This window comes from Salvelinus alpinus, chromosome 13, assembly GCF_045679555.1.
Source record: "Salvelinus alpinus chromosome 13, SLU_Salpinus.1, whole genome shotgun sequence".
Classification (NCBI taxonomy): Eukaryota; Metazoa; Chordata; class Actinopteri; order Salmoniformes; family Salmonidae; genus Salvelinus; species Salvelinus alpinus.
In genome coordinates, this window is record NC_092098.1 from 29,019,037 (window position 1) to 29,046,274 (window position 27,238).

The window sequence follows — 27,238 nt, forward strand, 5'->3', positions numbered from 1 at the left end:
TGGCAATGAAAAGCAGAGGACAGGCTGGCCGACGACCCAATGAGGGTGCAGAACGCCTTCCAGAACCGGGATGAGAACTGAGGACCTTGTCGACCGGAAGTCCATGGATCCGGAAGACGTGCTGCACCATGAGCTGGGCCATCTCCTTAGCTGAGGGCAACTTAGGAAGGGGGATAAAATGGGTGGCTTTGGAAAACCTATCCACCACCGTAAGGATGGTGGTGTTGCCATCTGATGGAGGGAAACCCGTCCAAGGATATATGGGACCAGGGGCGGTGAGGAACAGGGAGTGGTTGAAGAAGCCAGCCGGAGCTTGCCAAGGAGTCTTGTTCTGCGCACACACAGTGCAGGCGGCAACGAACGTGGAGACGTCAGGAACCATGGTGGGCCACCAAAAACGTTTTCGGACGAAAGCGAAGGTCCGATAGGAGCCAGGATGACAGGTGAGTCTTGAGAAATTTGCCCATTCCAGGACCGGAGTACGTGCAGAATCCGGGACAAACATCTGGTAAGCTGGGCCCTCCCTGGGGAGAGTGCATCAGGCTTCACATTCTTGGACCCCGGGCGGTAGGAGATAGTGAAATGGAAAGAGTGAATAACAGGGCCCATCTTGCTTGCCTGGAGTTGAGACGCTTGGCGGTGCGGAGATATTCCAGGTTCTTAGGGTCCGTCCACACCAAGAATGGATGTTCAGCCCCTAACCAGTTACTCCACTCCTCCAACGCCATCTTAACTGCAAGTATTTCTCAATTTCCCACGTCATAGTTCCTTTCAGCGGGGTTAAGACGATGGTAAAGGAAGGTGCAGGGATGCAGCTTCTGGTCCTCGGCAGAATGCTGGAACAGGACAGCCTCCACTCTGACGTCCGAGGCGTCGACCTCCACCACAAACTGACGGGACGGGTCCGGATAGATTAAGATGGGAGCTGTAGTGAATCGCTGCTTGAGGTCTGAGAAAGCTCGGTCAGCTGCTGGAAACCATATGAACAGAACCTTGGGAGAGGTGAGTGCAGAGAGGGGGGAAGCAAGGGTGCTGTAACCTCAGATGAAACGACGGTAGAAATGAGCAAACCCCAGGAAACTTTGTAGCTGCACTCTGGATGTGGGTTGAGGCCAATCCACCACCGCTCTCACCTTGTCAGGGTCCACCTGAATATTCCCTGCAGCGATGACGTATCCTAGGAAGGAGATGGTGGAGCGATGGAACTCACATTTATCTGACTTCACGAAAAGCTGGTTCTCCAGGAGATGCTGGAGGACCTGTCGGACATGGAGGATGTGCTCTTGAGCTGACTGGGAATAAATTAGGATGTTGTCGAGGTTGACAAAGACAAATTGGTTCAACATGTCATGGCGCACATCATTGACCAGAGCCTGGAACACTGCAGGAGCGTTGGTCAGTCCGAACGGCATCACCAGGTACTCGTAGTGCCCGCTAGCCATGTAAAACGCTGTCTTCCACTTGTCTCCTTCCCGTATCCGAACCAGATGTGAAGGTCCAACTTGGAGAAAATGACCGTCCCCTGGAGAGGCTCGAAAGCTGAGGAAATGAGTGGTAGCGGGTAACGTTTAACCGTAAAGTCAATAAGACCCCGGTATTCGATACATGGACGCAGCAGGGGAGGCAGATGGATGCATAATCCCTGCAGCGAGAAAGTCCTCAATGTACCCTTTCATTGCTTTGGTCTCCAGACCCGACAGGGAATATAGTCGTACCAGTGGCAGTGCGGTGCCTGGGAGAAGGTTGATGCAGAGGAGGAGATGTGGCGCAGGCAGAGTTGAAAACCTCCCGTGAAGTCCTGGTACTCCGCGGGAACGGCGGAGAGGATCGAGGCTTTACCCATTCCCGCAAGGAGACATTCCGGGGCAGGCTGCACCGACTTCAGACAATGTGCATGGCAAAACGGACTCCAACCCGTGATGGAACCCGTAACCCAGTCGATTAGGTGGTTGTGCATCTGGAACCATGAAAACCCCAAAACCATGGGTACATGAGGAGACTCAGGAGCAGAAACTGCATAGCCTCACAGTGGTTGCCTGACACTCGCAGGTTGATCGGAACCGTATTGTGGGTGACAAAGGTTGTTGAAAAGTGTGTAGCAGAACAACTGATTGCCCACCTCAACAACAGCCCCTTCCCCTTACACTCCATGCAGTTTGGCTTCAGAGCGAAACACTCCACAGAAACGGCCAACTGCTTTCTTCTGGAAAATCTGAAGTCCAAGATGGACAAAGGGGGCGTTTTTGGGGCTGTGTTTCTGGACCTAAGGAAGGCTTTTGATACTGTTAACCATGAGATTCTCATCACAAAATTGTCCAAGTTCAACTTTTCCCCCGATGCCTTGAGATGGATGAAATCATACCTTGAAGGCAGAACTCAGTGTGTCAGAGTGAGCAATGAGCTGTCGCCCACTCTTAGCTATGATGTGGGCGTGCCCCAAGGGTCAATACTGGGGCCCCACCTGTTCAGCCTGTACATTAATGATCTGCCTTCTGTCTGTACTGGGTCTGAAGTTCAAATGTATGCAGATGATACAGTGTTATCTGTGCATGCAAAGAGCAAACAACAAGCTGCACAAGAACTCACTACTGTAATGGTCCAGGTTCCAAAGTGGCTCAGTGACTCGTGTTTGCATCTCAATGTGAAAAAAACTGTTTGCATGTTCTTCACAAAGAGGGCAACAGATGCTACTGAGCCAGATGTCTACGTGTCAGGGGAGAAGCTCCAGGTGGTATCTGATTTTAAGTACCTTGGCATCATACTTGATTCCAACCTCTCTTTTAAAAAGCAGTTGAAAAAGGTAATTCAAATAACCAAATTCAACCTAGCTATTTCCCGATTTATACGAAATTGTTTGACTACAGAGGTAGCAAAACTGTACTTCAAATCTATGATACTCCCCCACTTAACATACTGCTTGACTAGTTGGGCCCAAGCTTGCTGTACAACATTAAAACCTATTCAGTCTGTCTACAAACAGGCTCTCAAAGTGCTTGATAGGAAGCCCAATAGCCATCATCACTGTTACATCCTCAGAAAGCATGAGCTCCTGAGTTGGGAAAATCTTGTGCAATACACCAACGCATGTCTTGTATTCAAGATCCTAAATGGCCTGGCTCCCCCTCCACTCAGTATTTTTGTTAAACAGAAAAACCAAACATATGGCAGCAGATCCACAAGGTCTGCCATGAGAGGTGACTGTATAGTTCCCTTAAGGAAAAGCACCTTTAGTAAATCCGCTTTCTCTGTGAGAGCTTCCCATGTCTGGAATACACTGCCATCAGACACACATAACTGCACCACATATCAGACTTTCACAAAATGCATGAAGACATGGCTAAAGGTCAATCAGATTTGTGAACATAATCCCTAGCTGTGTATTGCCGCTTTCCATGTTGTCTGTTGTCTGTAGCTTGTGAGGTGTGGAAACACTTTGTTGCTTTTATGAATTTTGTCTTGCTGCTTTTTGTTCTATGTTGCTCTGTCTGTATGCTACGTCTTGCTTGTCCTATGTTGCTCTGTCTGTATGCTACGTCTTGCTTGTCCTATGTTGCTCTGTCTGTATGCTACGTCTTGCTTGTTTTATGTTGCTCTGCGTGTGCTCACTGCTCAATGATTGTCTATATTGTAATTGTTTTTAATAACCTGCCCAGGGACTGCGGTTGAAAATTAGCCGGCTGGCTAAAACCGGCACTTTTACTGAAACATTGATTAATGTGCACTGTCCCTGTAAAAATAAAATAAACTCAATAAACTCTGCCAATAGAATGCCAATCCAGCGTTCTGACGTCCATCGGGATGGAAAGGACTTGAGTGGAGATACCCAGCTCCGACACCAGGGTAGTGTCCATAAAGCTCTTATCGTCCCCAGAGTCAATGAGCTCCCGGATGGATTTGAACTGGTCTCCCCACAACAAGGTAACATAGAGGGGGAAATGAGTAGTGAGAGATTGGAAACTCCCCGTACAGCTCCCCAGTGTACTCGTACCAACTGATGAGCCTGGTCTTTTAATGGGCAGGTAGATAAGAAATGTACTGTAGCTCCACAATACAGATAACCCTTAGTGTTCAGTCTGCGTAAGCGCTCAGCAGGAGACAATCTAGCCCTGCCCAGATGCATGGGCTCTGGAGGAGGCGAGTCGACAGCCCTTGTGATTTCTGAGGGAACTCGGGTGACACTGGATTCTCTGGGAAATGTAGACCAGGGATTTCTGGGATTCCTCGGAGGTGAGGGGGAATTTGAGGACGAGCGTGGGTGACAGGGAAAATACCCCCTCTCCCTCCTACGTTCCCGTAGCTGCCCATTGATCCGGATGGTCAAGTCTATGAGGGAGTCGAGGTCCATGGGCAGCTCCAGGGCTGCGAGCTCGTCTTTAATCACATCCGATATTCAGTGAAGGAACATGTCGAACATGGCTTCCAGGTTTCAGGCACTCTCAGCTGCCAATGTGCAGAAATCCACACTACGGAAGTCTTGACGTAGTTGGAGCAGCTTACGAGCAGCCTCTCTCCCAGACAACGGAGAATCGAACACTTTTCATTCCTCAGCCAGGAAAATGGTGTACTGTTTCTCCCACACCGCCGTAGCCCCGGCGAGGGCCCTCCCGGACATCAGCGTTATCAAGTACGCTATCTTCGAGCGGTCCAAGGGGAACGAAGAAGGCTGCAGCTTGAAGATGAGGGAGCACTGGGAGAGAAAGGCCCAGCAGGTTCCAGAATCTCCAGCGCCGCTGGTGGCAGGGTTGCTAAGAGTCTGGGGGATTACTGTTGTGGCTTGCTGCCTAGTTGGGAATCCGTGGAATTGCTCTAGCAGTGTATTGAACGCATGGTCATGGCATTCTGCCAGCCTCCATAAGGCTGCAGTAACTCCTTGTGTCTTTCAATGGTGGCTCCTTGGGAGGAGACAGCGTTGCGGAGCTGGTCCGAGTCTGCTGGGTCAGTCATGGCCAGTTCGTACTATCACGGCTCAGGCTAAGACCTAGATGCAGACACAGGAGGCGATAGTATGAGTTTGAGAGTTTATTACCGTACAAGGGGCAGGCAATCGGTAGGTCAAGGCAGGCAAAGAGTCGTAATCCAAATCAGAGTCAGGCAGGTACAGGATGGCAGGCAGGATCAAGGTCAGGACAGGCAGAAAGGTCAGAACTGGGAAGACTAGAAAAAGTAAAAACTAGAGCACAGGAAACACGGGAACACACTGGTAGGACTTGACGGGACAAGACAAACTGGCAACAGATGAACAGAAAATGCAAGTATAAATACACATTAGGCAATGGGAGACACCTGGTGGGGTTGGAGACAATCACAAGACAGGTGAAACATGTGCCGGGAGAAATTCCCAGCACATTGTCATTGGCTTAATCGAACTAATCTACCAACCAATCATCTCCCACGACACCTTCCCCTTAACCCACCCCGTACTCTAGCACACCACAAGCACAGAGCTACACCTCGCAGTAGTGTGACTCCATAAAATCTTCCACAGAGTGGGTTAGATAAAATGGGTTTTGATGTCCATTATCACATTCTGCACTAGTTCCTCTTCTGCAGCCTAATGGTGTTAGATTGGCGGCAGCCAGTGTCTGGCAGGATTCAGAGGTGCATAGGATTGATTAACAACACTGTTATTCTTTCTACTAAAACTGTGGCGCATCACCTATGCACAAAACCCCATAGTATAGGTCTATGACAGCACATAAGTCTGTGGGTTACTGATGTCATCAAATATTCAAAGTGCCTTATATTGCCAATAAGTTTTACTATCCCTTTAGTTCTGAAGTATCCTAAAGACATCATTAAGGGCCCAGATTTGTTGCACTTGAAGTTAAAACTGATTCTCATCCTCCCTATGTGTTTCACTACGGGATGCTTGTTTTCTGCCTCCTACGGAATTCCTCTGAAAATATATCGTTTGGAGTAACGTGAAACTCAGGGCTGTTGACACAGCCAGAGCTACAGCTTCCCAAAGCAGACAGCCATACAGCCAGGGAGCCAGCCAGCCATGAAGTAGCCAACCAGCCATGCAGCCACAGAGCAGCCAGCCACGGAACAGCCAGCGAGCTACAGAGCAGCCGACCAGCCAGCCACAGAGCAGGCTACCAGTCAGCCGGCCACAGAGCAGCCGACCAGCCAGCCATGGAGCAGCCATCCAGCCCCAGAGTATCAGACCAGCCAGCTAGCCACGGAGTAGCCGACCAGCCAGCCAGCCACAGGGCAGCCAGTCAACCAGTCAGCCACAGAGCAGCCGACCAGCCAGCTACGGAGCAGCCAGACACGGAGCAGCCAGCCACGCAGCAGCCAGCCACAGAGCAGTCTAGCCCAGTGTTATCCTCTGCTCCGACCGACACGTCTACCCACCTCCCCGGTGATTGACATATCTCATTAACATAGAGTTATTTAACACCCAAACACTAAGAGCTGGACACATAATCCAGCCCATCCTGCCCACCTTAAGCTGTGACTCAGGCCACTAAATCCATAAACAATGGGGCTAGGACCCACACTGACACACACACACACACATACACAAATCACACCCACCTCTATTTCCTCTTAGAGTCGGATGACAGGTAGCCTAGCTACCCAGAAGGGTTTTAGAGCTGAACTGACGTGTAGCCTATTTTGAGATATTGGATGGTATATAAAAACAATTGGTGTAATGAACCCTTGATAATTTAGGCCAGGAGGACCCATTATCATTGCCAGCATTGCTAGACTAATCTAGATGGAGAAGAGGGTTGAGGAAGACATTTTTAACATTACTGTTTATTTTAGAGAGTAAAACATCTAGCATCACCAGTAACGTTCAATATTTTTCACTGGATTTGATATTCATATTAAAATGATAAAATGATTATGATATGTTGAAAGTTCTGTACTGCTTTGTTTAGAATATTCACGTTCTTTAAAGGTCATATTGCTCAACAGTAAACCACAACTAGAAAGAGGAGGAAGGGAAGCGCTACTAAGGTACACTATAGTATATTTTGGTAGATAGAAGGTGCTCTTTGGTAAAAGGTGTAAATTGGTCATCAAAAAGAAAGGAGGACCAAGGCACTCTTCATATAATTAATTAAAATGCCTTTATTAGTATGGCATGTTCAATAGAAACAAAGTTGTTTAAAAACCGACGCGTTTCGGCTGCATGGCCTTCGTCAGGGAGTAAACCACAACTAATCCAGAACGCTGCAGCCCGCCTGGTTTTCAACCCTCCCAAGTTCTCTCACGTCATCCCACTCCTCCACACACTACACTGGCTTCCAGTCGAAGCTCATATCCACTACAAGACCATGGTGCTTACCTACAGAGCAGCAAGAGGAACTACCCCTCCCTACCGTCGGGTTATGCTCAAACCCTACACCCCAACCTGAGCACTCCATCTCTTAGAACCTCAGGTCTCTTGGAACTCCCACCCCTACGGGAGGGCAGCTCACACTCACACTCAGCCCAGACCAAGCTCTTCTCTGTCCTGGCACCCCAATGGTGGAACCAGCTTCCGCCTGAAGCTAGAACAGCAGAGTCCCTGCCTATCTTCCGAAAACATCTGAAACCCTACCTCTTCAAACAGTATCTTAAATAATCGTCCTCCTCACCTCGACCCCAAAAATAAATCAAAATAAATAACCTGAACCAGCACTTGTACTTCACCCTGTAAACGTGAACAACAACACTGCCCACTCATCTGAAACTGTCTGTGCCCTGTCCTCTTCCATGTCCATATCTTTCCGGGCTCTGTGTAAGCTATTCATTATAGCTATTAGCCATACAGCCACAACCTGAACAAAAACACTGCCCTCTCATCTGCCTCTGTGTGATGATTCAGGTGGGGAGATTGTGTGAGATGTAGCCCCACAAGGATGGCTGCTTTCCCCACAATGATGGCTGAGTAATCGTGGCCTCAGCAGCCACCCGGGAACCAGGAACACAGTCAGCCGATATAAACCACTGAGTCAACACCTGGCTTGGCACCCAACACTCCCCCCTACCCCCAGCCCCTGCTCTGTCCATCCGGCCCTCTCTCAGCATGTCCCTGTCCGGCCATCGTGCCTCTTCTCCCACTGCCCCCTGCTCTGTCCAGTCTGTTCTGACCAAAGCCACAGTGGTGAGCTCTATGGAGCCCACATGCAACAGGAAAATATGAATGGCCTCAAAACCACTACCGGACCGGGGAAAACACACATACGCATGACAAGGGAGTGTCCTCAAACGCTCACCAGACTGACTCAAACTCATACACACAAGCACGCACACACACACACGCACACTCTCTCTTATCTGAACAGTACAGTCCGTTCAATGAGCTGTGGTTGCTCAACATCTCCAGATAAGATGTGTATGTGAATGAATGGGAATTCACTGGGGGATTTTAGCACGTTTTTTTACTCAGTCCTGCTTTATAAGCAAAGTTTCAAGTGTACTCTCTGGGAGACACTCAAAACTCTTATCAAACCCATTAAGCTGTAGAATTTCAAAGGGATAGGTACTGTGTCTTGAGAATGTCAGGTATCACGTCCAGAGTTAAGCGTATTGGGTTTTATGAATTTAGGTTCCCATATCACACACCGCCCCTCATCCAGGCATCCTGAGCATGTAGAGATGTGAGGAGGTGAGATAGATCAGCTCCAGACTGATATCTGGCCTGCTGGCCTTATCTGCCTGTCCCCAGCTGGATCAGATGGCCTCTAACCCCAGACACAGGCTGCTATCAGGCCCAGCAGAGAGAACCCTGCCCTGGGTAGGACAAAGCCGGATGGCTCCCTGCCTGGTCTTCCTCTGACTGACTGGCCATGATTTGTTACACATGAGAGATAAGCCAGCCGTGTGCTGGGGTTAAGCGTGCCACTTAAAAGGCACTGGTTCTCTGTGATCACGAGTGCCCTCTCCCGCTACCCCTTAACCCCTAACCCTCATCTCTCTTTCTCTTGTCTGTCTCCCGCTCTCATTTTCTCTCTTTTCCTTTCTCTGTATTCAGCTGCTGTCGTTCTTTCTCTTTCTGTGCCTCCTGTCTCTTCCTCTCTCCTTCTTTCTAAAATAATGACACGTGGCCACAGAAAGAGACAAAGTTGATATTTTAAATTATACTTTATTTCATATAAAAACAAAACAATAAAACAAATAAATTAGATATTTCTAAAATAATAATCTTGAGGATTTTTTAAAAAGAACATTGTGATTGTTACAATTGTATTGGGAGTACATAAATGGAATGTCATGCAGTTGATCCTGACGTTGTGTAGTATGGGAATCAAAACAACAACACTGAAGATCTTTGTGATAAAACTCTCGATGTCGAAGGGCTAAGTTAAATTCAAAGAGGCTGTTCTGAAGCTCATGGTTTGGTTTTCAGTTGGAGGTCATGCATTGGTATAGCTGCCTTACAGGAGGAAAAAAATAATTTTGAGCTAATTTGCTGAATGTTTTGTTTTATAAAAATGATGACACACCAAATAAATCTCACACCTCAACAGTAAGGATATCAATGTACACAAAAAGGTAGCCATCCCCACTGCCCTGCTACCTGAATAGCTTTTCTTATTTATTTATTTTTACTGTATGAGCATTAAGCTTTGCTTTCAACTGACAACATCACAATCTTTATTCTAAAAATGCTTTTGAGTCATCTGAATGAAAAACAAACCAGGGCAGTTAGATTGTGAAGCGTTGTTGAAACAGCAACATGCTAGGCTTATCTATATGATTTGAGGTTAACCCTTTGCATTCTCTGGATGACATTTCTAGAGTTCTTCCCAATGGTAACAGAGCATCAGAATTAGCATTTGTATATTAAAGATGGTAGCAGGATAAAGATGGCTATCAGTGGGAGCCAAGCATTAACATAATAAGGGACTCTTCATTTGCACACAGGCTGAGGGACTGAGGCTACCCCTGGATCACCCTACCCTCCCTGTCCCCAAAGTGTCCCCATAGTCACACCCATCAGGATTGCCAAAGAGCCTATTGTCCAGGTCCGGCCTCAGCCTGTACCCCTGCAAACACACTGGGCCTGGTTAAAGGGTTAGAGGGGAAACAAAAGAGGAGGATTCTCCCATTTGAAATCAATCACACTGGGCCTTTCACATTCAGACATGCAGGTCCAGTCCTTTTCTTTTCATACAGCACTGACAGTAGAAGCTGGGCTGCTCCCCCTGTATTCCCACAGTGTCCTGTGTTGAATTGTATTCTTCTCTTCCAGGGCCCAGACCATACTGTTCTTACAGTTAGTTTATGTATGCAACAATTGAAAGCATAAGGGATTGGGGGTCCTGAGGGCTTTGACCGACTGGCCTCAATGCCATATAAAGGCCAGAGCAGAGTACAAACGGGGCTGAGGTTGTTTTGATGAAATGGAATGAGAATCGCGAGGACATTTAGTCTGTTAAAACACTTGAATACATAATTTCTTTCTTCACCTCAGTTGAACACCTTCATTTTCGTATCATTTAGAATAATTTATAAAAGGTAATTGTCTTTTTTGTGATATGTACATAAAATATTTGTATATTTTAATATATTCACAGGAAATCAAAAATGCAGGCACTTTGCTGCCCCTACAGCAACTTTGTAATACAAGAGATCCTGAGATTTAAGACAATTTTAAATAGCAAAATGTAAAATAATCTTATATACAGAGAGATTTATATTTAACAATCAACTTCTCTGTTTTTTTTTATATCAAAATAAATATTTTTGGTAACACCTTATTGTAAGGGTCTGCAATAAATCATTTATAAGGCATTTATAAACCATTTACACATTTTTGCAGTCCGTAATCTAAAGTGTGCACTATTTATACTTTATAAACACTTTATAAAGGTTTTGAGTGACCAGTGTAATTTCTCACAAAAACATGGTAGACATTCCAGCAGTACCTGGTAAAAGAATAAGCATTCAACACAGGATGTTTAAGGAAATATATATACATGTGTGAATAACTTGCTTACTAACATTTACAAATGTAGGAATAATTAGTAATAAAATGTGAGCAAACTATTTGTAAATGCCTTATAATGCCTTATGAATGGTTTATTATGGACACTTAAAATAAAGTGTTAACATATTTTTTGTTAAAACATATTTTTCTGGTTTAAAAGCCCAGTTTGGATCCCGTTCAGAGACAAGCTCGGATGAGTTTGAGTACAAGAAGACCATTGTTGATCCTCTCTGTAGAGACCCAAACAAAAGAGAGTCCTTTTACTATAAAACCCCAAACCTGATAAGAAGAAGAAGAGGCAGCCATTTTAGATGACCAGGGTCCTGTAGTGCCAAGGTTTGAGATACTGTTCTTAGGCACAGTCCCAGAGCAGACAGTCCAAGTACCACTTTTCATGCAACATGGTTGTTTTCCAACGCAAACTTCTCCAGGTAATGCCCTTTGAGCCAGAGGACTCCCGTTGGAGCCACAGTCTACCGCAGTGCCGTTTTCAGGTCTACCCGAGAATGCACGTCGTGGTAACCCAGCAGACAGGGGTCGGTGGACAGGGCATCGTGAATAAAGACAGAGTCATTGTCCGAGGAGCAAGAACTGGAGGTGTCCTCGCACGACGGGGAGTACTGTTCAAAGGGTGTCGACAGGTCCAAGTACTAAGAAAAAGAAGTAGGAGCGAAACAGTTAAGTTTGGTAACACTTTGCATTTGTGTTGTTGTGTATTTTATTGTATTTTTAAGCTTGACGTTTGTGTTGTGTGATGTATAGTAGGTTTGACATTTTATCTGAGACTGTGCTGTGTACAAACCCAGAGAGATTTGGTTTCTAATCTTGAACTACAGGGTGTCTTACAGTAATAAACTAAACTATAGCTGGAACAGTCTGTTGCAACAGGACATCTGGCGAGCAGATTGTGTGTGTGTGTTTGTGTATGTATGTGTGTGTGTGTGTGTGTGTGTGTGTGTGTGTGTGTGTGTGTGTGCGTGTGTGTGTGTATGTGTGTGTGTATGCTTGTGTGTGAACGGGGGTCCAGACACCCACCTCGTCAGAGATAGACAGCAGCACTCTGTCTAGCTCCTCCACCAGCTGTTTGAAGGTGGGTCGTTGTGTGGGCACAGCATGCCAGCACTCCCTCATCTTCATGTAGCTGCACACATACACATAGACAGACAGGGCTAGTTAGTATCAGGGTATATACACATAGACAGACAGGGCTAGTTAGTACCAGGGTATATACACATAGACAGATAGGGCTAGTTAGTATCAGGGTATATACACATAGACAGAAAGGGCTAGTTAGTATCAGGGTATATACACATAGACAGACAGGGCTAGTTAGTACCAGGGTATATACACATAGACAGATAGGGCTAGTTAGTATCAGGGTATATACACATAGACAGACAGGGCTAGTTAGTATCAGGGTATATACACATAGACAGACAGGGCTAGTGAGTATCAGGGTATATACACCCATCCACAGCATTTTCACATTTACACACATCCAAATATAGCACAGGAGAAAGGACACAAAATATATATTCTAAAGGAAGGCAAACATCCACTCACTGTTTCTTTCTTTCACAACACAGTAATAAATATCAATTTACAACTTCAAGTTGAAGGGTTAGGTGAGGAGAACGCTGTGGTGTGTGTTTGGTATGTTTTGGTATGCACTTATGTGTGTGTACTCACAGTTCGTGTGTACAGTTGGAGGGTTTGTCCATGCGGTGGCCTTCCTTCAGCAGCTTGAAGAGCTCTTCCACGGGGATACCGGGGTACGGTGAGCCCCCCAGGGTGAAGATCTCCCACATCAGCACGCCAAACGACCACACGTCACTCTGGTGTGTGTAGACTCGGTCGAACAAGGCCTCTGGTGCCATCCACTTCACTGGCAGACGTCCCTGCAAAACAGAACAACCACGGTTAGTGAGCGGTGGACAGTCAGTGAGTCAGTCGGTTGCCACAACGCCAGAGCCGAAGCACCATTACAGTTCTAGCCTTTCATCCAGTCTTCCCCACTCCCCCCATTCCTCCCTTTCTTTTGCCCACTCCCCTCTTCCCTTCCTTGTCCCCTTTTTCTAATTATCTTCCATTAAGCTGGCTGCCAATCAGTGGGCACACATCAAACATCTGTCTTTAAGAGCATTAAAGCTGCAAACAGGCACAAGCCGACTGGGTGACACTAGACAGAGAGCAGACAGTGTGCTGTGTCTACATGTACCAGCAGGGGCTGTTCTAAAAGCTGGCAAGCCAGACGACGCACAACAGCACAGCCCTGGCACAGGGGGATAGCAGAATAGGAAAACTCACGTTGGTGGTTTTCTTGTAGTAGTCGATCTGGTGCACTCCTCTTGCAAGGCCGAAGTCTGCGATTTTCATGACGTTGTCTTCTGTGACGAGGACGTTTCTGGCAGCAAGGTCTCTGTGGATGCACTGTAGAGAGGAGAAACCAGGGTAAAGTCATTGAACATGAAGATAGATATACGTCGTTTTGAGTTTCATGTTAAGTGCTTGTGAAATGATACCCTACAATTAAAGTATTGCAATTACGTGAAGAGGTCTACATTGCGGTTGTCTGTTTCTGCCGGCATCTGGTAAAACCAGATAGGATTGACAAAGAAATTATTCGCTGTTCTAAAATGAAAAGACCCGGTCTTAAGTCAACACGCAGCGTCCAATTTTAACCAGACGCACCAAATTAAGTCAACTTTATAGATCTGGAGGTTTCGTCGAAAAACAATCCCTGTCTGCCAGATTTGAATGGATGTCATTAAGTTTATTTTGGTTTTCATTTGAAATAGACGTGGTATTTGGGGATTGGTGGAAATGAGAAAGCCGTGGTTTTGCGGGGGCTCCGTAATGGTGGGGTGGTTTCAGACTGCTGCATTCTTAGCAGGCCACAGAGACAGAAACCCGATGCCGGGGCACAGACGCAGCTCTGCGCCTGTTTGCTAACAGATTTATGGCAGTGCTAAAAAGGACAAAGCCCACTGTGGCAGGCAGGACGGAGGGATGGATGAACGGAGGGGCAAACAGGGCTCAACCACCACTCCACTGTGGAATGACAGGATGGTGTGTTGATAAGAGAGAAGAGGATAGTGAATGAAGAAGGGTGTGCTGGGGGTAGGAGGGAATGAAGGAGGGAGGGGTTTGCAACTTGCTCTTGCTTGTTGGCTAAACCCCTTCAGGCCAAAGGCATTCTATAGAAGGCCAGGTACACATTTTAAACCCGATAGAATACATACATAGATAACTAAACCCCTTAGGCCAAAGTCATCCATTTGAAAGCCAAAGGATATAGGTAGGGTATACAAGCCCAATTGCTGGCCAAACCCCATTAGGACATAGTACTCACCCTTTTGGAGGCCAGGTACTCCATGCCACGCGCCACCTGGTAGGCACAGGACAGCAGGTCTTTGAAGGTGAGCTGCTCCTCTGGCACTTTGGTCACATCAAAGGTATAGTCCATGCCAGGGGGCCGTCGGGCCCGCAGGTACTCCCTGAGGCTGCCTTTAGACGCATACTCTACCAGCACGTACAGAGGACCTGATGGGGGAGAGGAGAAAGTTTGTGATTGAGTCCACCCTCACTGAGGATGCCTGGAGGCATGGGGCCACCAATAATGGCAACTTCAATGAGCAGGGCTAGAGTCAAATGAGTGAGGAGCAAAAGTGAGATAGTAGCATTATCTGTTGTGAACTTTTGTCCTGAACTCACCTTCTTGTGTGCACACCCCCAGGAGGTTAATGATGTTCTTGTGCTTGTCCATCACCTTCATCAGCTCCATTTCAGATATGAGATCTGACAGGTCTTTGTCTGTGGCATCATCTGGGGAACGAGAGGGACACACATTTTACGTCTTATGAACATATCTGGAAATAGAGTTAATAGTAAATACTAGTCATTGTCTTGTCTCCTCCTAAGAAGATGGTACCTAGCTCATACCTTTCAACATCTTGACGGCCACAGTGGAGATGTTCTCCTGATGGTCCTTGTTGATCCCATAGGCCTCAGCTCTGACCACCTGACCGAAGCAGCCCTCACCCAGTGGCTTCCCTAAAGTCAGACTGGAAAGAGGAAGGACAATGATGGTCAGTACAGTGAAGAATCATGGAACACAACAGAAACCAAAACACACATTCAAGATGGAGGAACTCAATGACCATTAAGGAACTTCAACAAAACCCCTAACAAACGAGGAAGTCAAAGCAGGACTTACTTCTCCCTGTGAAACTCCCAGTCGGGGTCGTAGGGCAGTTCAAACTCCATGACTCCGGCCAGCATGGGGGAGCAGCTGGAAGACAGCCGGGCCACTCTCATCAGAGAAGCACTGGACTTCCCTGACGAGTTGGAATCCACAGAGTACTGTCTGCGGAGGGGGAACTTGGAGAGTTTCTGGACAGGGAGGACATCGAAGGGTTCTCTGCTTGGGTTGACCTGCATGCGACACAGCACCACAATCACGATGGCCATGACCAGAGCCAGGAAGCCAGACGCGTAGATGATGATGTCAGTGTACTTGGTCTCCATTAAGTCCACCTCGTCAGCCACGTCCTCTTCTGTGAGAAGAAGACAATGAGAAGGAAATAAGAGGATTGGTTAGAGACTGACTGTCTCAAGCTCAAGTGACAATTCCTTCTGAACTCCTTTGACGATACAAAAAGACCTGTAGTATGTTGACCCAAAACACAAGGGACAATTTCTTCGGAACTCTTCTAGATTCCTTACTTTGGCCATATGTTGCCATACTATTGTTTGAGTAATAAACGTACCTGAGAGGACAGTGAGCCAGGCAGACTGGTAGGAGTAGCCGATGGAATTTCCAGCCAGACAGGTGTACTCTCCAGCATCCTCCATGGTCACATTAGTCAGGTAGAGAACTTCCACCTCCGACATGTTTAGGCTGCCTGTCTTCAGTATCTGAACGTAAGGAGTCCCGTCTGGGCCGTAGCGGCTGCCGTTTCTCTCAATGTGTTTCAGCCACTGGATGTGAGGCTGGGCATCGCTGTAGACCTTACAGAAGAACTGGACATCAGTGCCCACCACCGCTGTAGTGTTGGCTGGCAGACCAGCTTGCAGGATAGGCCTGTGTGGGGAGCGCTCTGAAAACAGAGAGCGAGGTAGGGGGAGGGAGGGTGAAATACAGAGAGAAAGTGTTAGACTCCAGAGGGCATTGAGGATTCCCCTTGACTGGGGGAAGAGTTCAAAGTTCGGCCAGGGAGACAGCGAGCGGGAAATTCCTCTGTTCAAAGGAGCACATCGCTGACTGAACTGCCAGAAGTACTCTGAAATGTCTGAAATACCCTAGCCATTGAAGTAAATACTAATCTAAAATAACAGTATTTTAGTTTTCTACATGTGGCGTTTCAGAGGCATGGAGAGAAAGGCCAGTGGTAATGACCAGTGTTAATCTGACTGATCGCAGTGCAGCACAGCATCGCCAAAGGGGAAGGGACCGATAAGCAGGCAGGGTCTCTCACAACCAACGCCAGCCATACTCAGTCAGTCTCACTAATTGGTTTCATTAGCAGCTTTCTTTTCTAGCCAGGCCAGCCTTGAAGTCTCTCTATCTCTCTCTCTCTCTCTCTCTCTCTCTCTCTCTCTCTCTCTCTCTCTCTCTCTCTCTCTCTCTCTCTCTCTCTCTCTCTATCTCTCTCTCTCTCTATCTCTCTCTCTCTCTCTCTCTCTCTGTGTGCATGCTCTTTTCCCCCTCGCATGCTTCTGGAGACAGTAGTTGACCCCACGCCGGACTGCCAAGCCGGCGAAACAAACTGGCCAGTCACAGGTCAGGGGGAAAGCTGGTTGGGACGCTATCTCTCCTCTCCCTGCCACGGCTGACGCCAGTCCCCCCCCCCCTGGCCTCTCAACCTCTTTTCCCCCGACAGGCCAGATATTTACTGCGTCTGTGTCTGTGTCTCTCTCTCTATCATAAAACATCCCGGTGAACTTCTAAAGCCCCGGGTGCTGGTTGAATCGTGGCGCCCCCGTGGGCCCAGCCTCTCTGGCGGCTCCCTCCTCGGCTCTTTCCTCCTTCTGTCTGAGGTGGGCTTTAGAACCTCTGTGTTTCTCTGTGTCTAGTAAGACGCCGCTGGGGCAGAGCGGGGAGAGAGCTGGGACGTGACAGTAATTAGGTCTGACATGTGCTAAGTATCATGGGTCGGCAGTGGCTCCGCGGGGAGACGGGCCTGTGTCTAGATGTCTAGAGTGGGGTGGTGATGGGTGTAGGAGGGTGGTGACAATACCATATAGTACTGCACACACCATGGAGCTTTGACTAGCTGTGCAGACTTTATAATGAGTTTATGCCAACTTTACTTTCAGTCATTATGGAGAGGCAGACGGAAAGGGCTTGTGTTAAGTTTGACAGAATTTGGTTGAATTAGAGGATGGTGAAGGGAATTACTTTTGCTAATTTCCCATACTATGACTCCCAGCTTTGGGAGTTGAATGTCAGATGAGCAAACAGCAGACTATTGTTGGGTAGGTGAAGAGAGGTTTTTGTTGTGAAGTGGGTGAGTGTGTTCTTACCCAGCACGTCCAGAAGGTAGCTGTGTGTGATGGAGCCGTATTTGTTCTCCACCAGACAGGTGTAGTTCCCACGGTCTGAAGGCACCACACTCTCCATCACCAGGCTCCAGTGCTGGTGTCTCAACTATAAATGTACAAAACGGACACGTTAGAAATGGGTGGTCTATACGTTGTGTGTTGGACTGTTCCTATGGATACAAGTTATATGGGCTTGTCCTTTGGAAGTGCTTGTCTGTCTCTATGGTAACTTGTTGTTGATGGATCCAGTTTAAATAGATTCACAATGTGTTACTTCCCTATTGAGACTAAATGTCAGGTACCAGGGTTGAGGCCAAAGTATGTGGAGGTTATACACTAATAAAGAAAACCGCGATCCACCGTCTTTCTCCCCCTCCCTCCTTGACCCTCCTTCTCTTCCCCACCTTAGCCCCTCTCTTTCTGTCTTTGCTTCCAGGTTGGTCACTATCTCACCTTGATGCCTCCAATGCGGTGCTCTCCCCTGAACTCGTGTCCGTTCTTCAGCCAACGGATGAAGGGCAGAGGGCTGCCCATTGCCGGGCAGCGGAACTTGACCGTGTTCCCTGCCGGCACTGCGTACAGCTTCTTCTCCATGCGCTGGGTGTGGGTCCAGTAGGGACCTCTTGTGAAGTAGACCTGGTCATTATCTATCTCAGCTGACGTGTCTTCTAGACCATTGTCCTCATCATCATCACCTGAGCCCAGTGAGTCTGAGAGAGTAGCATAAAGACATGAAAAGAGTTAATAACTTTATCATAACTGATCATTCAGAAAGGGTGAACTTAGAACATAGAAATGTATCAATAGAACCTAAAACTAAATTGGATCCTACATGTATCTCTAAGGCTCAGATCTTATTTTTCTAGATCCAGACCTCACCTGCTACAGTGATGGTGAAGTTCCTGAGGGGCTCCTTGGTTCCCCGGAGGACACACACATACACCCCAGAATCCTCGTACGTCACGTCCGTGATCTCTATAACGCCCCCGCGGATCTGGATCCGGGCGGTGTGCAGCACCCGGGTCCACTCTTTGTACCAGTACACGCCCCCTGGTCGGTTGGTGTCACAGCGCAACTTGAGGACATCACCCGGTTCCAGGAGCAGGTGCTCATTGGTGTCCTCACCAAGGTCATCCAGGACAACTGCAGGGACAATGGGGAGACAAAACAAACACGTGAGTATTGACACACGCTAAAAGACACGTACACACACAGTACAATCAGTGGGCACATCTTGTTTTAAAAAGAGTGGCCATTTCCTCAATTATGACCTTTCAATTCTCACCCACATTATCCCCCTGACCCACCCGACACATACAACATTTTTATCCCATGGCGACCGGAGGCCTCTCCACCTCTCTTTGCTCCTTGTTTTGTTCAGCATAGATCATTGTGGGAGCGAGAGCAAGCTAGCTATCCGAAAAAATAAAAGAGAAAAAAAAGAAAGAGAAAAAGGATGAAGCTAATGAACGTGTTGTAGCGTGACAGCGGATGGGCCTTCACAAACAAATCGATGGGGTGGCAATGGTTCAGTGGCGGTCTAAGAGGCAGGCTCGGAGAGAAAGCTCCGTTTCAGCCCACCAAACAGCCTCTCAGTCACACAGATGGCCCCTGTCATCCTCATTCATACTCCTCTCTGTTCTCTCTACTCCACTGGGATAGAGGCAGTTCAATGGCCATTACCTGCTGGGACTTCAATGGCCGTACTTTGGTCCAGGGAATGAGAGATCAGGGTCCCTAACAGGAAAGACAAGGTATGAGATTAATATACATTGACTTCCAACTAGTTAGTGTTGTTAGTCATCAATTACTATCAGGATATAATTGACTATAAAACACAAGGCTACACTGAATGGAAAGCCCTAAAGATCCTACTAAATTATGTATTCTAATTCCTAATTCTATGTGAGAAGCATCCCATAGCCTGATTAATAAACTCTGGTTTACCTGGTAGAACCTGTAGCCAGGCAGACTGCATAGACTGAAGCTGGTGTCCAGCTTGTGTGGTGGTCTCAGCCATACAGATGTACTCCCCAGTGTCCTCCAGAGAAACGTTGCTCAGAGACAGAGAGTTCACTTTGGAGATGTTGCTCTGGAGTGCCGTCAGAACTCTAAGATGTGGCTGGCCCTCGGCTCCCAGGCGATCTCCGTCTCTCTTCAGCCACTGAACCTTGGTGAAGGCCGGCCGGTGGACCTTACACAGCAGCTTAACCTGTCCCCCTACAACCGCTGTAGCATTCTCCGGGTAATGAGGCAGGATGAGCGGCCGAGGCACTCTCAGATCTGTACAGAGAGAACGAGAGAGGAGAGGAATCGTGAGAATATTAAAAAAAGAGAAAAACTCCCTAGGTTTCAGTTTACATCTAAACGCTTCCATAGAAGTATGTGTTTCTTGCATTTCTCAGCATGCTTGTGTTTGAATGTGGGCTGGTTGGTTGGTGGGTGATGGAGTGCACTGATAAACTGGGGGCTAATGTGTCATGATAAGTGCTCCCCTGGCCTCCGCTCGTTCAGCCATATACGATGTACCCGCTCAGTCAAAACGCTGAAAAGTGCAATTCCAGGCCAATTTTCTGTGTGATTACTTCCTGCAGCCCCCTCAGTCAGTCAAAAGGCAATCTGTTCCCCCTACTTGAGGAGCTGCTCTCCCTAACTGCTCCACGAGCCATGCAGAGGTAGAGGAGGAATACACAGGGGAGAGCTAGGCCACCAAGTTAATGGTGAGAGAACAACACGACCCTGTTCACTCTGTAATGCTCCATTTGTAGAGCCAATGCATAATACCATGATTATGCTTAAAGAGGTATCGCATATTAAAACCTCAAGACTTGAGCTTTGGATTTAAAAAAAATGTGTTCTTGAATTGCAACGATTATCCTCATCATTTGTATGGTTGGTTGAATTCAACTCAAATTAGCAACAACAAAAAATACAGTTCTATTACACTGTAATAAGTACCTTATATGTTCCTTGTCCATTAAAAAACTTCCATTCACTGGACTATGAGATTGACCCATCTAGCCATTCGTTTACCATCCCATCACACACTGTGAATTTACTTTGCAGCATAGCATAAAAAGCTGTGGCAACTTTAAAAGTGCTGCTTTCTATTATTCCTGGAAAGGCAACGTTTCCCACCAAGTACACAGAGCCATGCTAATGAACTTGTGAGGACTTGGAGAGGCCCGTGGCCTTCATTTGAACTCACAGCTGAGTGTGAATAGTCAGCAAGTGTCGAGGGGACAAACACAACACAAAACATTTCACTGGTGTGACTCGACTGGCAGGGGGAACTACGCTGGGTTTGACCATTTGGCCATCAGATGCACTCGCCTCTTTCATGACTAGAGTTCCTTTAGAGGTGAATCCATGGTATGCTATGGTTTGTTTATCTTCGGGGGGGCACATTTGGCAATGTAAGTCTTCTACATTAGTATCCTTTCACCACAAAGGATATTCTGAGAACCAACTGCCATAACGCAATATTATCATATAATATACTGACTCTGTCTGAACAGTGAGCGATAATATTGTACCCACGTTGCTTACAACACATTAGGACAGACCAGTGATTAACCAGTTAAAATGCAAAGTATCCTACATGCCAATGAATTTTGATCTATGTCATATCTGGAGGGGATATATTCCTCAGTAAATCCCAGTCAAAGTCTGAGTGTGAGCAGCACTGTTCTAGTTAGCACACTGATGCCTGTGCTCCGGAACTATGTGTGTGGCATACAGTTCACTCCTCTGCCAGACAAATATCACAAAGTTCATCCTGCAGCCACACTTAAAGAGTTCACGGCTACCTCTGTTCTCTCTCTCATTCTCTCTTTTTTTCTGGTTGGTAACAGGAACTTTCCTGGATGGTGTTGCAGTGCTGAATTATTACCGTTGTCCAATGAGTCAAATGTTTTCTGGCAAGGATTTAGTGCTGCATTGTAGTGCTGCATTCTCCACGGCGGGAGTCAGCTTTTCCAAGGAGTCTTAACAAACAGGCCCATTGAAAAACTACCAGGGTTCACCTTACACAGTCCCCTCTCTCTGTCTTACCACTCTCACTGCTGTGGTAGCCCAGGGTTTTTTCATCAGTGAAATGTATTTGAATCTTTTGGAAGTTATTTACTGTGCTTGGACTCTAAACAGCTGTGAATAATGCAAATAAGTTGATCAAAGTTTTTGAAATAAACCCTAGACTAGAGTAGGGCTTCCTCCTTTCCTGACAGTAAACAGTATAGGGGCTTAAAAAAGACCCCAGCTCCTGTGAGCCTGGAGGGCTGCAATTTACCGAGCCTGTTGCCAATCTGCACACATCATAACAATACTTAGAGCAAAATGGATGGCTGTGGCAGGTAATAAATGAAGACAGGCGTGTGTTTGTAAAGCATCAATGGAAGCCCCCCCCATCCTCTCCTCCTCCTCCTCTCCTTCCTACCCTCCAACCCCGGCCCTCTCGGCTGGCAAGGGCCAGACAAATTTACACTTCCGAGCCCCAGGGTCTTGGAGGTATCGGGTAGCATGGTTTACGGCACCAAAAACACTGGGAGGTTTTTTCATCCTTACCCCCCCAAAAAAAGGATTACAACCTTTCTCCTTCCTGTCACCTTGAATTCGACTGGATCACACCTTCCCTATGGCTCGCTGCTCTCCTATAAATAGACCAACCTAACGAATCAAAGGGTTACTGTACTGTACAGCTAAGGGCACCTTTTTCCTTCCCCAATGAGATCTTTCAGTGAATAAAATGGAAATGTGAGGGGGAAGTGTTAATTTAATGGCCTTTCTATTATTTTTAAAGCTTTTGTTGGTGGTTTATTTTATTACTTGTCTGAGCAGAACTGAGCAACCTCACTTGAAACATTAAGCTGGGAAGTATAGACTTGAGAGATGTATTTTAAGAAACTGCACAGTTGAGAAACCACCCTCTGGGAGAATTCAACCAGTGGTCCATCAGCAAATCATTCTCAATAGGGCTTTGGACCATTCATCAGTATAGGAGAAATAACATATAAGACAACAGTCTTGGCAATGTTTAGAAACCTACCTTTTGTTTTTCCGTCTTCTGGCGTGATGGCTTTGGTCAGGAGTCCAACAGTCAGACAGAATATGACGATGCAAACTGTATAGACATTCACCATCTTGCAGGTGTGTGTGATAGCAAAATAATGAAGGGGGGCTAACCCTGGCCTCACACACCGATTCCGGGCATTGGCAAACTCAACACACACACCAAAAACCGGACCTGGAAGGACAACACAGAGTCAGACAGTCAGTCAGTCATTAATTAAAATTGTAGCATGTGATTTCAGTAAGTAGCACTGAAATTGTTTGTGGGATATAGCCTTGTGAATAGGTAGTGATAGAAAGAGACTCTTTTAGACTGGCAGTGTATTCTTATTAAACTGGTGTCCTGACTGTCCAGTCATTAAAGCACATTGTCCACTGTCCCCTGCATCATGAATAACTTAAGAGTGTGAATGTGCGGCTGGAAGAAAGGTGCACAGCCTGTCTGGATAATGGGCCGTTACTATGAAAACACTTGAGACTTGCCAGGAAGCTATCTGGGAGCAACAATAGCAAATTCACAGGCACACTCAACACAACAGACAGGCCAAAACAGAGAAGAAAAATAAGCCTACATATGTAATTTTTCCCCGAGCCCCCTAAATAATCAGCCTGCCTCAAAGACTAGGCATAACATTTATATAACATAGTAAAAGTAAACATGTGACACTCAAATGAGTATGATATGTTAAGTTTGGTATGGTTACATAAGATACAATTGTACTTAAAACAATAACTAAAGGAGGGAGGTTGGTCTAGCAACCCAAAGGTTGAGTGTTTGAATCACATCACAGATAACTTTAGCATTTTAGCTACTTAGCATGTTAGCTAACCCTTTCCCTAACCCCTAGCCTAGATAATGTTAGCCACCTAGCTGACGTTAGCCACAACAAATTGTAATTCGTAACATATCATATGTATTACATCATACAAACTGTAATTCATATCATACGAAATGGATGCTGGACATCCACAAATTACTAGCCTACATACCATACAAGATGTAACTGTATCTGTATACTGTATCATACTAAATGGAAGGAGACAGATCTACATTTACTATGTTACGTCTGCCACTGAGTCCAGGTTGAAATAATCTAGTGAGGATTTATTCAACATTTAGCTATATTTAGAGCAGACTGTTCTTATGAGGACAAAAAAAACATTTTGATTTGATGGAAATATGTTTATTTTTTATAATCGCGTGACAGGGGACCACAGTTGGCAACAGGAACAAGACTGAGCTGCGTGATTATTTTTGTCCAGGTGCCATGACGCCAACCGAACCGAGCCAGGCCAACTGTGCACAGGCGCCAGTCCTGGAGTGTTCCATGCATACCATGTGCGTGCCGCCATGGCGCGCACAGTTTAATAACTATCCCTTGAATGAACTATAGCCTATTCTTTCTCCATTTAGAACTGGGGGTTATATGTGGTCTTATTTACGGCGCGTTTATCCTCAGCGAAAGGTGAGTTCATCTCGATGTGGTCCCATGAAGGCTAATCTTGCCATGAAATAAACTAGTAAAAGTTTCCCAGTGGTTTGTCTGTGTTTATAACAAAAGCACCAAGTGAAAGATAAACATGCCTTCAATTGTCGTGAAGGATCTACACAACCGGTTAATTTGTTTGCGTTCATTTATTCGCTTTAGCCGAATAAATCAAACGATGTCTTCTGCTCCTTTACCTTCCAACAACTATTTCTGTAACATTTTAACTAGATGACCATCGTGAGAAATTCGCTATAACTTAAATCAGTTTCTCAAGGCGCGTTACAATTATTGCCTATAAGCCTATCTTTGTAGCCTAACTGATATAACCAATATAAAGTGTCCAGTTGGTTTATCGCATAAACTATTGGGGTAGAAAACACAACAACATAATGTCATGTTTGTGCGCGTCTGTTTCACACGCTTCCAAAGTCAATCAAATCGATATGACAGTGAAAACAATGTTTTAACTCTTTACTGCACAAATACTGCTACATTCAGCAATCTCTCATTCACTTGTGAGCAAACTCTGAAATTGAAGGGGATTTGCAATGTCAAAAATACATTATAAGAACAGAAGTATGGCTGTATTATCATGCATTTCATTAAAACTGTTACATTAGACTAACTGAATCACATTGTCTAATATAGGCCTAATGTAAATAAAAAATAAAAAAGACATAACCAACCATGGAACTCTTTGCAAGAAAGGTTATTCATGGACTAGTACAATGTGTGGAGTTGAAATCAATTTGGCAATAAAACATACAGCCAGGAAATAATTATGCAACCTCGCGGGTCCAAGGAAATCGTATTACCTTTTTTTGTCGGTCTTTGCTCTTAATGATCAATCCTTGATAAAGTCTATTAGGCACCAGAATATCCAAGTTCCATTCGATCGAGGTGAATATTGGGCTTCTGTTTCTTTCTCTTTTTAAAGTCTTTTGGTGATTGCCTTTAATGTGGGACCCGGTGAAAACCTCGGAGATACACCTATACATCCATCAAAACAACCATAACATGAAGGACAGCTGCCGGTGTGGAGCAGGCAGGGAAGGAGCTAGCGCTGATCCTTGGAACTGGGGCGCAAAGTCCACTTCACCCTGACCCAATTGTGTTCTCACAGCAGAATGAGGCTTGCGCGCCTGGCTCCTTATATCGGGTTCATGCGGCAGAAAGTGCTAAATCCATAAGGAGAGACTTCGGGCAACTTGCTGCTCAATTCACATTTCCCCTCTTGCGATTGGAAGGAACAAGATCCGTGTTGGTTGCTGCAAATAGAAACAGATAAATATCCGATGTTCTCGGTGTAGTCCCTTATATCGCTCCTTTCTCAGTCAATGTGGATACATTATTCGGCAACAGCGCTTCAATAATAGAGCAGATGTTGGTCAATCTTTGCGCACCGTGGTTTGCGCTTCACTAGCTCAGAGTCCGTGCATGAATTAGTTGGTCCCAACAGAACGCAGTACATTTAAAAGCGAGCTAAATCTCAATTAGGCTAGCTAGCCACTCTGGTAATGTTGCGGGGTAGTTTACTGCTGCGTCTCGTTGCCGATCCGACTCCACTGCACTGTGAGCGCAAGAGTCACAACAATGGACTAAAACGAGCGAGAAGAGAGAGGAGGGGGTAAAGTTCTGTAACCCCCACCCCCAAAACAAATCCCCTCAGAGGCTGCCCCCTCCGTGACAAATATAAACCAAGATCTCTGCCGCCTCCACTCCATTTACCCCAAATCCAAGATCTTAATTGACAGTTTTTCTAGATTGTTGCTCTATTAGGTTTAATGTCTCATTTCAGGCAGATTTAGCACTTGACTATAGATTATTATTTTTAAACGTAGGCTATTAGACTTTTAGGTTTTTAAAAACAAATGAATTAAATATATTCTTCTTGAGAAATAAGTCAAAACCATAACCTGAATAAAAGTTTAACTTATATGCCTATTTATTATTTACCCATTTATTTCCCATATTTGGCAAATCACTGTAAAGGTAGGATAATTGTCCTTCTCATTAATCATTTCATCAAATGTATGCAAATGAAGTTGTTTTTGTGACATAGCTTTATATTGTTCCTTCATGTATTACATGTTAAATTGGTGTGTAAACAAATAGGACATAAAAGGTTCTTTGAAACACATGCAATTATAAGGTACTTCTTTTTGTAGGCCTATTCAATAGCTGCAAATTGACCCGCTTAATTGCATCATTATGGTATAAAGCAATCCAAGGTAGGCCTAATCCCTTTAATTGCAGTTAGAGCCAGAACACAAGGCTTAATTAATTTATAAATTTAACAAATCACACTGTCAGCTGCTAAAATGTAGTTTAGTTCCTTAAAACCTTTACATACTCTTGAGAACATTTGTTTTAGTCAAGTAGTTTTTTTTATTGAAATGCAATCTTTTTTATTATTATTTTATTTTTTGCATTTTGCAGGTACAGGATGAAGAGAGCACACAGCCTGTGCGCCAGCCCCGGTTGGGCTACTCTCATGGGCAAGAGCTCTAACGTTCTGCCAACAATTTTCAGCTTGAGAGGGGAACACGAACTTCTTTCATGTCAGACACAATGGTGTGAGAATGTGGTCCCCATCCAATGCACGCACGTAGACCTACACACACACGCACACACGCACGCACGCACGCACGCACGCACACACGCACACACACACACACACACACACACACACACACACACACACACACACACACACACACACACACACACACACACACACACACACACACACACACACACACACACACACAACCTCAAGTTCATGCCAATGGAGTCTGCTTAAGACAGAAACTAGCCTAATATTTCTATCCTGTTTAATCAAAGGCTGATTTTCACTCCACTGTGCTCTACTGCCACGCTACTGACTGAGGACTGGATAATACTGTCCCCATGCCAGAGCCCCTCAATGTGGCACAGTGAGCGTTCCCTGCTCGCTATTGGCCTTCCTGTCTGTTGCCTGACATCATGCTATAAAGCAACGCTGCAGGATAGAAACCTGTTGCTACAAGAAAAGGGCAACCAGTGAAGAACAACACCATTGTAAATTCAACCCATATTTATGTTTATTTATTTTCCCCTTTGTACTTTAACTATTTGCACATCTTTACAACACTGTATATAGACATAATATGACATTTGAAATGTCTCTATTCCTTTGGAACTTTTGTGAGTGTAATGTTTACTGTTC

At 45.9% G+C, this 27,238-nt stretch overlaps 1 protein-coding gene across 1 annotated transcript; it reads right to left on the minus strand.

The window, feature by feature from the left end:
- Positions 1-9,062: 9,062 nt before the first annotated feature.
- On the minus strand, positions 9,063-25,617 carry LOC139537501 (fibroblast growth factor receptor 4-like). Its single transcript, XM_071338889.1, has 16 exons — positions 24,846-25,617; positions 22,518-22,715; positions 19,421-19,756; positions 19,157-19,210; positions 18,353-18,616; positions 17,927-18,183; positions 17,456-17,579; positions 15,700-16,029; positions 15,147-15,486; positions 14,873-14,994; positions 14,645-14,755; positions 14,283-14,473; positions 13,238-13,360; positions 12,620-12,828; positions 11,966-12,071; positions 9,063-11,580 (listed from the first exon to the last, which is right to left on the minus strand). Exons 2-16 carry the CDS (start codon positions 22,609-22,611, stop codon positions 11,404-11,406), a joined length of 2,838 nt encoding a protein of 945 aa, XP_071194990.1. The 5' UTR covers positions 22,612-22,715; positions 24,846-25,617; the 3' UTR covers positions 9,063-11,403.
- Positions 25,618-27,238: the final 1,621 nt, after the last annotated feature.